The 14,455-nt window shown below is 38.7% G+C and overlaps 1 protein-coding gene across 1 annotated transcript in view; it reads left to right on the plus strand.

The window, feature by feature from the left end:
- Positions 1–58: 58 nt before the first annotated feature.
- LOC125238903 (dymeclin) overlaps positions 59–14,455 on the plus strand; it is a 34,050-nt gene continuing 19,653 nt past the window's right edge. The window contains exons 1-11 of the mRNA XM_048146391.1: positions 59–405; positions 3,997–4,140; positions 5,076–5,222; positions 7,424–7,562; positions 8,472–8,584; positions 9,401–9,517; positions 9,909–10,051; positions 10,627–10,748; positions 11,453–11,540; positions 11,901–11,980; positions 12,431–12,553. Coding sequence (XP_048002348.1) covers positions 4,001–4,140; positions 5,076–5,222; positions 7,424–7,562; positions 8,472–8,584; positions 9,401–9,517; positions 9,909–10,051; positions 10,627–10,748; positions 11,453–11,540; positions 11,901–11,980; positions 12,431–12,553 — 1,212 coding nt within the window. The 5' untranslated portion in view covers positions 59–405; positions 3,997–4,000. The remainder of the gene's footprint in view (positions 406–3,996; positions 4,141–5,075; positions 5,223–7,423; positions 7,563–8,471; positions 8,585–9,400; positions 9,518–9,908; positions 10,052–10,626; positions 10,749–11,452; positions 11,541–11,900; positions 11,981–12,430; positions 12,554–14,455) is intronic.

Here is a 14,455-nt window from a genome sequence, read left to right on the forward strand (position 1 = left end):
TCAAGTGCGTTTTCAAAGAAAAGCAGAGACGTTCCAAATCGCGCAAAAACTGTTTTGTGCACCGGTTTTTTTGAAACAAATATTTAAAATCGGATTTTACTTATTTAACCATATTGAATATACAGTTTGATATATCATTTATGTTTTAAAGCACATTAATACGTAAATGAGGAGCACAAAGTGGTTTGATATCAGTGCATTGCTTGAAGTGTACTCGTGGTTATCATCAGGGAATGAACGCACCCATTTCTACGTCACTGTCAGACTGTCACATTTTGACAAGTCGGCAGTGAATTCGTGGCCAAGGAAAATAATTGATGAAACTTTTGTGAAAAACTCGATTTAAAGGAAGAAATTGGACTCTTTCTCTCAATAAATTTGTCTGCGACTTCATCTGTTACCAAGGTTAGTAATAACAGAGACCCTAGTCTCTTATTTGGACGAACATTCCATTGTTTTGTATGTTTGTATTTATGTTTTCAATCCTTAGAAGAATCTAATTAATCCTCTTACGAATGCCGACAGAATCTATAATCTGTATATTGCGGCCTTAACAAGGTTTAATTTTGAATTTCATGACGCTAAAAATAAGTAGACTCAGGTTTAAATGGTGTAGACTCTTCACAATGAGTACATGTCAAGTTTTTTGTAGCTATTCACTCGTACCCAATCACCTCTGCTCGATTATTTACGGTTAACAACAGTGGCCTGTGATTCATGCTAGAATGTTTTTGTATAAAACCAAGTTACTTATTAAACAATGAGTCAAAATATAGGCAATATGAATTAAAACTTTTTCTTCTTATGTTGTATGTTGTTGTTTGTTAATCACCTTATAACCTAAAAATATCGTTAAATTGTCTAAACACCGAGTTCTTTTAATAGTACTGATGCATAAATGTATACATAGTTCTGTTTTTATATTTAAAGTAGGTTTAGTTAGGTACTTATGATTTGTGGCATGTATAGTAAAGTTTTATCTTTCATCCTGCCTATGATGTCATCCATTTGATTAAGTCTAATCTCAAATTTTATGTAATTGACACTTAAATAGCTAATTTATGGCTGCACGGTGAGGACTATGCCTCTAGTGTGATGACTGTTTTAAAAGGTTCCATGTTGTTTTTCTGATTTATATATTTAAAATAAAAACTTTAATTGGTGGTTCTCTATTTATTTCCAATTTTACATTTTTCCAATAATAGTGGATTTTGGTAAAGATGTCACACAATTGTTTCACATGGATTACTCACATGAGGAGTTCTGTCTCTCTCTCTCTCTCTCTCTCTCTCTCTCTCTCTTCTCTCTCTCTCTCTCTCTCTCTCTCTCTCTCTCTCTCTCTCTCGCTCACACACACATAATGTAGTTTATATAATTTTCTGATCTTAGTATTATTAAAAAAGCAACATTTATGAAAGTTTGACAACAATCTTACAAAAAAATGCTCCAAGGTATACATAATATCAAAGACATATGTAACTCCGTATAGACAGATAAAGTCTAAGAAAAAAGACATACCTCAAAGCCCTAGAAAAAAGGTATGGTGGCCAAGATGGGGATACACCTTTGGGGGACGCTCGGCTAGATGGCGCTAGTATTAATATTTGACATTTTAAGATTTTAACACATATCAAGCTAACAATATGGGCCAAATTGTCAAAACTGACATCCAAAAGTTTTAAGCTTGTGTGGAGAGATGGCAGTCTATGCAGTGTGATTACACATTTTACTTTGACAGTACCTCTCTATAATACTCGATCCTCTTTGATAATATATACAAAACATTACATACATACATCAACTCACACCTGTATTCCTAATAGTGGTAGGCTGAGCACATGAACTGTTCTAGTTTCAATTAGGGATGTACCGACTATTGATTTGGCCGTCTAGGCCGACTACTGACTAGTCGGCGCTTGAGTGGCCGATTAGTCGGCTAGTCGGCCAGAAATAATTTTCGATAAATTCACATTTTGAATGTCATGTTTGATCCTTCGTTCGCGCTTTTCATGATTTTTTACAGATGTTTAAAGGTTCATGACAATATTTATATACATTTTTCATTTTTAACAACCGGCTTGGCTTAGTGGGTAGTGATCCTGCCTATGAAGTCGATAATCCTAGGTAGGAAATTTATTTCTGTGGTGATAACAGATATTTGTTGTTTTGACAAAAAAAGGAATTACTAATAGCTACATAATACAACCATAATTTTCAGCTGCCATTTAATTTTGTACTGTTTTTCTATCACTAATGAAGTGCCGACTATTCGGCCCTTTTTGCCGACTAGTCGCCGACTAATCGCCGACTACTAATGTGGCCGGATAGTCGGCTTTCCCGACTAGTCGGTACATCCCTAGTTTCAATCCCATTTTTAGCAAGGTTGGGGTTTTAGCAAATTAAAGGAAAATTGTGACATTAAGGGTCCACTCACACTGGAATGGCAGCAGCCGGCAGCGTCGCGGTAAACACTTTTAGTGTAAAATAATATTAAACTTTATGTACATGTAGATATGGTATGAATTTTCTGAGATGAACTTTTCGCTTTAGCCGTAATCTGTTAAACAAAGGCCTTTGTTTCTATTATTCCCGGCGGCTAGCTCCCGTTTCCACAGCACGTGCTAAAGTCTCAGTGTAGTTAAAAAGTTCAAATTTATTAAACAGTTTGCAGTGTGCAGGTAACTTTTTTTGAAGATGACAAAACGTGTTATCTCCGAAAGGTCTTTTTATGGATTTGAACCTTATTACTATCATGATTTCATGATAGTTGCTTTTTAACTACACTGAGACTATAGCACGTGCCGTTTAAATAAGGCCTTTGTTTAACAGATTACGGCTAAAGCGAAAAGTTCATCTCAGAAAATTCACACTATACCTCGGCAGTGCTACTCTAAAGTAACAACTTGCCAACCCATGCAACAAAAGGCCATATGTACTGAAAACCGTCTTAATACACATGCCTTCGCATTTACATATCCATAGCACTCCCTTTAATCATTTATTTATTTATTAGAAAAAACATATTTACACGACATTACAGTAAAACCAAAACGTCACTAAATTTACATAACAATAAAAGAGAGAAAATAAAGAGAACGATAATAATAGAGAAAACAATAAAAATAATATTAAACAATTGATTTGGGCGATGATGTCACAGCGTGGCTTCGTTGCGTCGTTTGCCCTGGTGTGGGATTTGGCAGGTTGCCCCGGAACCGCCGAAAAATCACACCTTTCGGCCAGAAGTCTGCGCTTGCGATGGTGTCCTGTAGCGGCCGCGGCACATGCGCCGCATCATAAATAAATAAAAGCTCAAGAACAAGCGCGGATCCAACTTCGTGCCCAGGGGGGGGTCACGTGGTAAAGGCCCAGGCCCCCAGGGGGGGGGGGTGGTCACGTGGTCTATTTGTATGGCCAACCTAGGCTCCAGGTGGGGTCATGACCCCCATGACCCCCTCCCCTGGATCCGCGCATGCTCAAGAAGGCTTGCGTTGTGGGTACTCAGACAACGATATATATAATATACAAATACTTATATACATAGAAAACATCCATGACAGGAACAAATATCTGTGCTCATCACACAAATAAATGCCCTTACCGGGATTCGAACCCGGGATCGCGGCTTAGCAGGCAGGGTCACTACACGCTAAGCCAGACCGGTCGTCATGTATTAATTTATCACCGGTTGTTTCTAACTTCCTCTTTTCGACACTTGTATCATTATGTTCTATATAAATAAATAAATAATAAATATTATAGGACATTGTTACACAGAATGACTGAGGCCCACGGTAAGCTCAAGAAGGCTTGTGTTGTGGGTACTCAGAAAACGATATATATAATATACAAATACTTATATACATAGAAAACATCCATGACTCAGGAACAAATATCTGTACTCATCACACAAATAAATGCCCTTACCGGGATTATCTAGACTTGCAAATGCGAATAAATATTATGATTATGATTACTTGAATTTGGTAATTTCAGAGAGATGGGGGTGGCAATCAGTCGCTACGGGGAGTTATCTAGCAATGAGCTGCTGGAACGCTTTGTTTCTCCGGATATCATCAGCTCAAACGACCCCTTCTGGAACCAGATGTTGTCCTTCAACATCACTCCACCAAGCAGTGTGTAAGTTTGTTTGTATACCACATCACATCTCAGTCACACCTCGGACACTGGTGATCAAATATATAAAAGAGGCGCGTTCCTAGCACACAGTCTAAGCTCGTGTAGGTGACGAGATATGACAGGTCGACTGTTCGTGTTTTTGACAGGTAACTGTCAGGTAACCGAGAGGGGGTGGGCGGCACTTCCAGCGGGGAGCGGGAGTGGCTATACTGTACGATAGTTTATTATACTGTGTCTCAGTTGTTAGCTCATTGCAGCATACAGTTGTCGTTGTGTGCGTGCGTGATGACACGTCTCGCTGGTCGTTCGCATGCACACAAACATGGAAATGATGCGCGTGTATTGCGCAATAGCCCAATAGGAGCGTCCATCTACAAGTGTGTGGGTTCAAGAACGCGACAGGCATATTCAATACAAATCGGAACGTATGTCCGATCTCCTTCCGGTTCCGCCTTTCCTATATCCACATCTCGGCTGGCGATCAAATATATGAAAGAGGCGCGTTCCTAGCACACAGTCAGCTCGTGTACGTGAACGCGTACCATGCTCGTATGAGTGAGATAAGACAGGTGGACTTGTCGCGTTCTTTCTAATCATCAGCATAACGTAGTCCACTGCTGGCCATGACAAATAACATGACTATTCAATATACAATCCATACTTCCATACTTATATTATAAAATGGGACAGTGTGTGTGTTCTGTTTGTTTGTCCGTCTTTCACGGCAAAACGGAGCGACCAATTGACGTGATCTTTTAAGTGGAGATAGTTAAAGGGATGGAGAGTGACGTAGGCTACTTTTTGTCTCTTTCTAACACTCCTCTTAAAATGGAGGGGGGGGGGTGGACCTTTGCATGGAGCAATCCGTCATTTTCGAATTTAACGCGAGCAAAGCCGCGGTCAAAAGCTAGTCTAAATTATTTGTGTGCTTACAGTGAGGAGCAGCTGATATTCGATTCCAGCACAGAAAACCTACTCCAACAGTTCTTGTCTAACAATGGTGACACTGGGAACCTAGGTGCACTGGTCCAAGTGTTTATCACGCGTGCCACTGAACTACTCGCCTCGCCTACCAGCGACAAGTAAGTATCTAATAATAAATAAATCAATTCTACATGTTTCTCTTTAAAACCGATATTAACCGTTATTATTAAAACCGGTTTTCGAACGAAACTGAAATGAAACGGTTTTCCAACGAGAACATAACGAAATAAATGTCATATACAAAGAAAAAATTACCAAGGCCTTTAAGTGTCCAATGCTGGATTCGAACCAGCGTACTCCGTTATAGCCACGGATACCTGTTTTATTTCAGTTTATAGTTAAATAATAGTAGTGTGTCTACTAAAAAAACACAAATCATAGGAAACTATGAAATAATTTAATTTGTTCTTAGAGAGAACATAACGGTTTAGAAATTACGTTTTTCCTAGACTTGATAATACGTTTATCATTTAAAATATCGCGCAACGCTTGTCGTTGTCGCCAGTATGTGCCATACACTCATACCTAAGTTGGCGGCGATTTTGACAGCATGACCGGTGGAATAGATTAGTTTTACAAGGGGGCAAAGTTGTTGTTTAACCGCACGTGGCAATATTCATACCCGAGCAAGCGAAAGATTCCAATATTGAACCACTAAAAGTGGAAACTTTAGCGTTGCGAGGGTTTCAAGGCACGAAGGTTAAACAAACTTTGCCACCGAGTGAAACACAACATATCTCACCACACCAACACTATGAAAATATTAACTGTAAAATATCTAACTAAATCAAATTCAATATATTGATTTAAACTAACACGATCTTCACTCATATTATTAAATTAAAACGGGACTTAATCGCGTAAAACTTACGTTTTATATTTAACCCGACGTTTCGGACATGACATTACGTCCGTGGTCACGGGTAGACTGGCTGGGAGTTGTATCAACATCTTCTAGCTGTGCGAGTTTTTCGAACTACCCGCACTTGATTGTCATCAGTCACTTTTACGCTAGGGTTGCCACTCTGCCTACATACAACACTCACGACATCCGATGGTATGGGACGGGAAGTTTTCTCACGTTTACACTTGCTAATCACTGGATTCCACGAAGATGAAATCCCTTGCCCTTCATTTTGATTGAAATTACGATGTTTCCTGATTTCAATCGCTTCACGTACTTTCCTGCTATAGTAAAGACGTTCAGTTGAAAGGACTTTGGGATTATGCGTACGTAAGTTTTACGCGATTAAGTCCCGTTTTAATTTAATAATATAAATCAAATTCGTCAAGTTATTTTACATTTATGATTCAAAATCATTATTTATACGTGGATTCCAACAGCCAGCTTTGGACGTCAAGTTAAAATTTGTATGTAATTACTTTGCACTCTTGTGGATAAAATGCAAACTTGCTATCTGTTTTGCAATAGCAAAGAGAGCCTTTACCAGTTGGTGTGGTGAAAATGGTATTTTAAACTTCCAACTTCATTGAAATAGTGACGTTTACTTACACAAGCTGGGCTATCAAAATAGTTGCCTACGTATCTTGGTCTGACTCTCATAAAAGCTCGGCCACACATGCGCGTTTTGATAGCGTAGGCGGAGCGGCAGCGGAGCGTCAGTGGAGCGCAACGACAGCGGTGCGCTGGACGAACGTTGGCGTTGCGCCCAGCGGACGCCGGCGGGAACTAACGAGCGCGGATTGCGAGCGGAACGCCGGCGTTCCGCCGGTGCATCGCTATCATTGCGCTCCGCTCACGCTACGCTATCAAAACGCTTTATGTGTGGCGGAGGTTTAAAATCGCCGAGTGTAGGTACCGTAGGCAAAAAAGAATCTAGGCGAGGATTATCTAGGAATCTAGAATAGGGGCGCCACCGTTTATGTACTCGTAAACTGCTTTGTATGTGGCAACACTGGCAACTATTTTGACTCTTCTGTATGAGAGAAGTAAGTGTTGCTATGATAAAAAAAAAAAATATTGGGGGACACCTTATACAGATCAACATAGCCTCAAACTAAGCAAAGTTTGTACTATGGGGTGCTAAGCGACGATATACATACTTAAATAGATAAATACATACTTATACACATAGAAAACATCCATGACTCAGGAACAAATATCTGTGCTCATCACACACATAAATGCCCTTACCGGGATTCGAACCCAGGACCGCGGCTCAGCAGGCAGGGTCACTACCGACTGAGCCAGACCGGTCGTCGAAAAAAATAGTTCCATTTCGATTCTTTTTTGCCAAGCTACAACTATGCCTGGCTTAACATGTTTTCTACTTTCCAGTGTGATGCTGGCATGGCAGACGTTCAACGCTCTGTTCGTGATCCGCTCCGTGGTGAAGTATCTCGTGGAGATGGTCCCTGAATCCGAAGTGTGCCGCCATCTTGATGTCATAGTTCAGGATCGAAGACCGCCGTTAGACGTGAGTTCTCTTTTTTGTTAAAAGCTAGAAGGTGTTGAAAGCCATAACCTTCAAATCAAGAGTGAACAGGCATCTTCTGGGCGGGCTCACTCCATCGTAGGCCACGTCTTTGCCTTTGGCTAGTCTGTGGTCAAGAGTAAGCCCATTTATATAAAAAAAAAAAGGTTGCTTTGCCAATCCGCGAATAAGCAAAGTTATCTTCTAGACTTTAACATGGATTTTCGCAAAGTAACGCTTGAGTCCATGGATTTTTTTATAACTAAGTATGATGTTTACATAGGTTGTATAGACTTCGACAGATATTATAATTTTCAGTTCAGATGGTGCTTTTTGCGTGCACTAGTTCGCAAAGTGGTCCATTTTTTGTCAGGTCGAAACTTCAGCTGGCTATCTGTATTGAAAAACGATACACTTGTGAAAAAGAAATCCGTTACTCGTGTCGATTTAAAACACTACTTTTTGTTTTAATTTATCGCTGCTTGTTTCGAAGCAGCGATAAATTATTTCCGAACTTGTATCGTAATGTTCTATTTCATTAGCATTGAAAATAGTCATATATAAACTTTAGAGAGAGAGATATAGTCTTAGTTTCTGATATAATTATGTAAATATGTGTGTTTAGTAAAACGTCCCACTTTGTCAGTTACCATTAAGGCGAGATTTACGTGAATCTTTATATTAATAAACTGACAAAGCGGCTTTATAGCAATCGACAAAGTGGGACGTTTTCCCGTGCACACTCACATATGTTCATGTAAATGAAGATTTTTTTAACAATTAAGTAGTTTAATAATATCGTTTTTAAGTGTCTTGTTTAACTAACAATGTATGGACCTTGATATCTGAAAATAAATAATGTCTTATTTTGTATTAGCATTGATAATAGTCATATATAAACTTTTTTTACAGCCAGCGTCAGACGAGGCACAGGCGTCGCCCAAACAGCCGGTACTGAACGCGGAGAGCCGGGTCGAGATGCTAGTCGACGCTCTTATAAGCCTTATTATAGACGTCCCAGTGACGTGAGTCTGCTTTTAAACTTTTTTTTAATAAAAATAACTTTAGTAATATGTAATTTGTAAAAATATGTCGATATTTTCTAATATTACGACGAATCAATATGAAATACATACATACATACAATCACGCCTGTATCCCATAAAGGGGTAGGCAGAACACATGAAACTACTAAAGCTTCAGTGCCACTCCTGGCAAATAAGGGGTTGAAAGAAAACGAAACTGTGGCATTGCAGTGACAGGTTGCCAGCCTCTCGCCTACGCCACAATTTAAACCATATCCCACAGTCGCCTTCTACGACACCCACGGGAAGAAAGGGGATGGTGAAATTCTTAACCCGTCACCACACAGTAAAAATATGAAAATATGAAATATTGATGGAAATTCAAATAAAACCGGTTTGTTTCATACCTGGAAGGTGCCTAGCAATATTATGCTGAGCTGGGTCAACTTAGATCCATTTCGTGATCAAAATTTGCCTGTCTGTTTTTAAACTAAATGTCGAAAAATGGAGTAAGATACTAACCCCCTTATTCATAAACGTTCACTAAAGTTATCAAGCCGATAAAGTTCGTATGTCCCTTTCCGACGTATTGGTGTGATAGAAAGAGACAAACGAACTTTAACGTTTATGAATAAGGGAGTGAGAATATTGCAAAATCGTGCGATCTCTGGACATAACATAAGCAAGGACGTATTTTATTGCAAGCCACAAATAGATCATAAGCATAAGATTAAACCATACGCATGTTCTTGAGTTTTTCTAACACAATTTCTATTGTTAAAGATATAAATGAAATGAATGTTTTTTTTTTTTCAGTGATAACACGTACTACCTTCACTTGGAATGTATCAACACTCTTCTTGTACTTATGAGCGTGTACATGTTCTCTGGCGTACACGGCCAAACCCGGATCGAAAATAGCCTTATTTACAGGTGAGCTCACAGATTACCTAAATAAAATCCACATATTATAATGAACCAAATAACAGTACATTACGATTTACGACACAAGTAAATAATTAAATACGTACATGCACGTAGCAACTTGTCTTAGAGGACAGTTTTGATTATGCTACTGCGGAATAAACCGTTTTGTTTTCTTCTATTGATACCGGTTAATCGAACGAAACCTTTATTAAAGCGTTCTCCTAAATACCGGTTTAAAAATAACGGTTTTTCGAGCGATACCGAAATTTAAAGGTTTGATTGTATTACAATATTTGGAATGTCGTACAATACACGCACAAAAAGTTAATTCGTAATATACTATTTAATTTTCTTTATTCTCGCTGCAATTTTAAATGAATGTCTTATTTTTGTACAGAACATTGTTCCAAGGCCGGTACGGCATGCAAGCGCCCCTCCTAGTGAAGACTCTCCTGAACCATCTGTCGAGCATGCTCGCCGCTCCGCCGCACATGTTCGGTACGGGCGTGCCGGGCGGCAGTATACTAGTTAACTTGGCTTGTAAGTATTTTGTTCGTCTACACAAAATAACGAAACCGGAGAGCAAATCATAAATTCCTACAAACGTGGTTTTCGGTATTCTCGGTAGGCCCCAGTAGGCCCAGCCTACTAGTGTGATATAGCTTATTGCGTCGGTGCGTCCCTTTCGCACTTAAAAGGTGCGAAAAAGATGCATCACGCTTGTTTAATCTTAATTAAAACGAATACTCGAAACCAGTTCTATAGTAACGGTAAATAACGGTTAACTTCGGGTTTAAACTTTCTTATTATGGCCGTAAACCTTATTGCGACAGCGTAAAAAAAAAGACACCAAAATATGAAGACACCGGTCTTAATGTTCTAAACCGGTTAATCTGAAAATAACGTTATAGAAACAAAAAAACTGGTTTATAAATAACGGTTACGCAACCGGAATTCAACTTAAACGATTTGCTCAAAAACCGATTTGTTAGCTTTGAGTTCTTTGTTTGTAAATGAAATTAAATAGAAAAAAATATAATTATTTATTCATAACACACAGTTATAAATAATTATTATATTTGGTAATGATACATACATTTTTTGGTCTTTTTCAGCTGGGTTTTGGAACATGCTAACATTGAGTAGTCCGGCCGCCCCCACTATATACACCAACCCCCCACAAGACAGACACACTCTTATGCAGGAGTTACAGAAGAGACATCCTTTGGCAAATCAGGTAAGTTTACTTCATCATCATCCTCCTTGCGTTATCCCGGCATTTGCCACGGCTCATGGGGGCCTGGGGTCCGCTTTTGACAACTAATCCCAAGATTTGGCGTAGGCACTAGTTTTTACGAAAGCGACTACCATCTGACCTTCCAACCCGAAGGGTAAACTAGCCCTTATTGGAATTAGTCCGGTTTCCTCACGATGTTTTCCTTCACCGAAAAGTGACTGGCAAATATCAAATGACATTTCGCACATAAATTCCGAAAAACTCATTGGTGCGAGCCAGGGTTCGAACCCGCGACCTCCGGAACGAAAGTCGCACGTACTTACCGCTAGGTTACTTTACTTATGATTTATGATAAAAAACTATGGGAACGAATTATGTCGCCTATAATTACTCTAAATCGTAAATTAAGGCATTGTCACCAGACTTATATCGTCCTAAAGTCCAGTCATGTAAAGAAAAGAAAGAACATTTGTCTGTGAAATTTTAACTTATAGTGAAATAAATTTGTTTTTTATCCTGCAGAAATGTCTGCTACATATTTTTAAATTAATGGAACTGGGAAACGGAACTGCGCTTGTTGGGAGCGCGGCTGGCTCCGACAAAGCCAGAGGTCGCAGGTTCGAGTCCTGCCGGAGGTGTGAATTTACCCTTTAATTTAAAAATATGTTATAGTGGAATATTTTTATTACTATATGCTTTTCCAGGCTTGTCTTCTACTACTCGCGCTTGCAAACCATTGTGCGACGCGGAACCTCTACCGACAGGCGCTTCTTTCGGCGGCCGACACTGCCAGTAAGCAGAACTTTTTAAATGGTTACTTTTAGTAAAATTGTAATTTTTGTATGAAAAGGTGCCACGATTTTTTCAGAAATGATTAGCACGTCCCTACATTACAAGGAAATGATATACGATTCAGACAGATTGATTACTTGATCAGCATTGCGATACAACCAGGAAATGTTGCCAGTATCCTTGGTACACAATGCCTCAAGGGCCTATTTTAGACATTAGCTGCTTTAGCTAGCTTTTATGTTTAGTCTTAGTTTCTTATATAATTATGTAAAGATTTTTTAACAATTAAGTAGTTTAATAATATAGTTTTTAAGTGTCTTGTTTAACTAACAATGTATGGAATAATGTCTTATTTTGTAGATACAGCTACGACACCACAGAAAGAACCGGAGAAAGGCTCTGGACCAGAGATGACGCCGCCCCGAATAGACATGGCTGCGGTAAAAATCTTTATAATAAATTAATAATTAATTCTCTATTCTTATAGTGGATAAAAACGTAAGACGGATACGTAATCACATTTTCTTGATTTTCTGTGGCTAATAAGAGCTCTTGGATGGCTTTTACCAATTTCATTAGCCAAACCAAACCAAATTAGACCAAACTGTGTTGAACGCCGTAACTTTATACAAGTTATTAAAGTTTTTGACAAGCAGAAACGATTACAATCGATGCCACTTGACTTTAGATCCGATCCAGAGGCCGTGAGTTCAAGTCTCATCTAGGGCAGTTAATTTTCAACGACGTTCAAAATAACACATGTACCAACGGAGCTGCTTTACTTAGCTTGATATGACTAATAGTGTAAAGAATTTTTAGAAATTAGAGTTATTGTAGGTTATAATTATCCTTATTTTCTTATTGTATTTTAATTCCAAATTTGTTTACAGCTCCACAAAGCCCTCTGCGCCACGGCGGGCTGCGAACACTCCACACTACTTCTGTATCTGATGCTGCACTCCTGTAAAGCGTACAAGCGGCATGTTAGCAATGTGCCGCATATAGAACACTTGGTAAGATATCTGTCCACGTACAAAGCCCTATGTGCCACGGCGGGCTGCGAACACTCTACACTAATAGTACATTGTGCAACAAGGGGAGGAAGCTGAATATTACTAACGAGAGTAAGTTAAATCGCGACATTCGCGACGGCTTGCCGGAGCAATTTAAATACTCGAGTTACACACAATGTTTTTCATCACACTCACAATGTAAAAAATATGTAAATAGATGTAAAAAAGTTAAGTACGGTACAAGAAATTTCATTATTCCCTTGGGAGAACGATTTTTCTATAACTCATGCTCCGCCTGCGTGCAATAGCACATTTAAAGTGCGGGTGTGATGAAAACGTATTTAATTGTAATTTACTGTAGAGTAGACAAACCGGTTCTTTCTTCCTCTACTGTGTCACACAAACAAAAATAACGACATAGGAATAACCGGTTTTTACCGTCCTAAACCGGTTAAGAGCGCTATGACAAAAAAAGGCGATATATTGTAAAATGCACAATATTTATCGACAAAATTGTACACTTTACTCATACTAAAAGACAGTGAAAGTACTTGTTTCAGTTAGAACATCTTATTAACTGTCGGTTAATTAAAAAACATATGGAAAAAAAAGCTTTTTCAATTAGTAATGATTGTTTTCCTGATGCTCGTTTAGGAAAAACCGCGTGAAGCACAGAATTCGGAGCTCTTATTATCTACAATTTGATAAGCTCACTCTCATAAATGAGGTAAATTTAAGTTCCAAATATCTTGTACTTAAGGCCCATTAAACAATATTTATCATTTAATCCTTTGAAATTGAGAAATTGAAAGTAAAACGAACTCAATTTTGTCTTGAAAATACATTGAAACAAGTGATCATTTCTCCGAAAATCTACATGTTATCGAAGTTATTTTAGTATATAAATAATCTGTACAATCTGCTTAAATTGCTGTTATCCATTTGTCGTTATAATATTATATAATGATTTTTTGCCAATTTTTTGAAAACTAGCCTTCCTGTCGCTATTTGACCGGCGACGGACGCCTGCGATTTCAGTGCCGCGCCGGAGCTCGTATAGGTGAGACGTATGTCACTTCGCTCTCCGAGTTTTGATCGCAAACGTCGAGAATATTTATCGTTGTGTGGGTCGGACGCCTTGTTTATACACGGGCTATCCTCGCATTGTGTGTGTGTAAACAGCGACCAACGAATTTGATCCTAGATCCGTAAATATTTGCTTTTGTAATATTTTGTTATGTTTGAATGTTAAAGTATTACAACGTTATGATGATAAATATGTAAAAATTACAATACGGTCAAGATGATAAGACACATCAAGATGGTACTCGGGATCTGATGATGGAGCCAGAAGGTGGTCACCAGTACCAGTGAACCATGTAAGTAAACGACTTCGTGTTTAGGCTCGTTGGGTTCGTCTCAACAAGACCTTTGACAAGAGGTGGTACTCAGGGTCTGATGATGGAGCCAGATGGTGGTCACCAGTACCAATGAACCATATAACTAAACCCAGAGATGGGGAAATCGTAATCGATTCCGTATTACACGATTACTTGATTTTACTTTGTAATCCACTACTGGGTGTCAGATTACTTGTAATGTAATCAAGTGAAACGGTAAATTACCATTACATGTAAAGGAATCACTAATCATCTATACAATAATTACTATTACCAATAATTCGGAATCATAGTCGATTCAAAATAACTGAAATTATTGACTTGATTACTTTCAGATTACAAATATGTAGTACCTCAGATTGCTGACTGTCACTTTGACACAAAAGTCATCATGGGTGTCGTAAAATAGGTTTTAGGGGGTGCTGATTCCAAAATTAATGACCAATGTGGAATCTGACATTGCTGACTGTCACTTTGACACAAAAGTCGTCATGGGTGTCGT

The sequence above is a fragment of the Leguminivora glycinivorella genome, chromosome 24 (genome assembly GCF_023078275.1).
Source record: "Leguminivora glycinivorella isolate SPB_JAAS2020 chromosome 24, LegGlyc_1.1, whole genome shotgun sequence".
In the NCBI taxonomy this organism is placed as follows: Eukaryota; Metazoa; Arthropoda; class Insecta; order Lepidoptera; family Tortricidae; genus Leguminivora; species Leguminivora glycinivorella.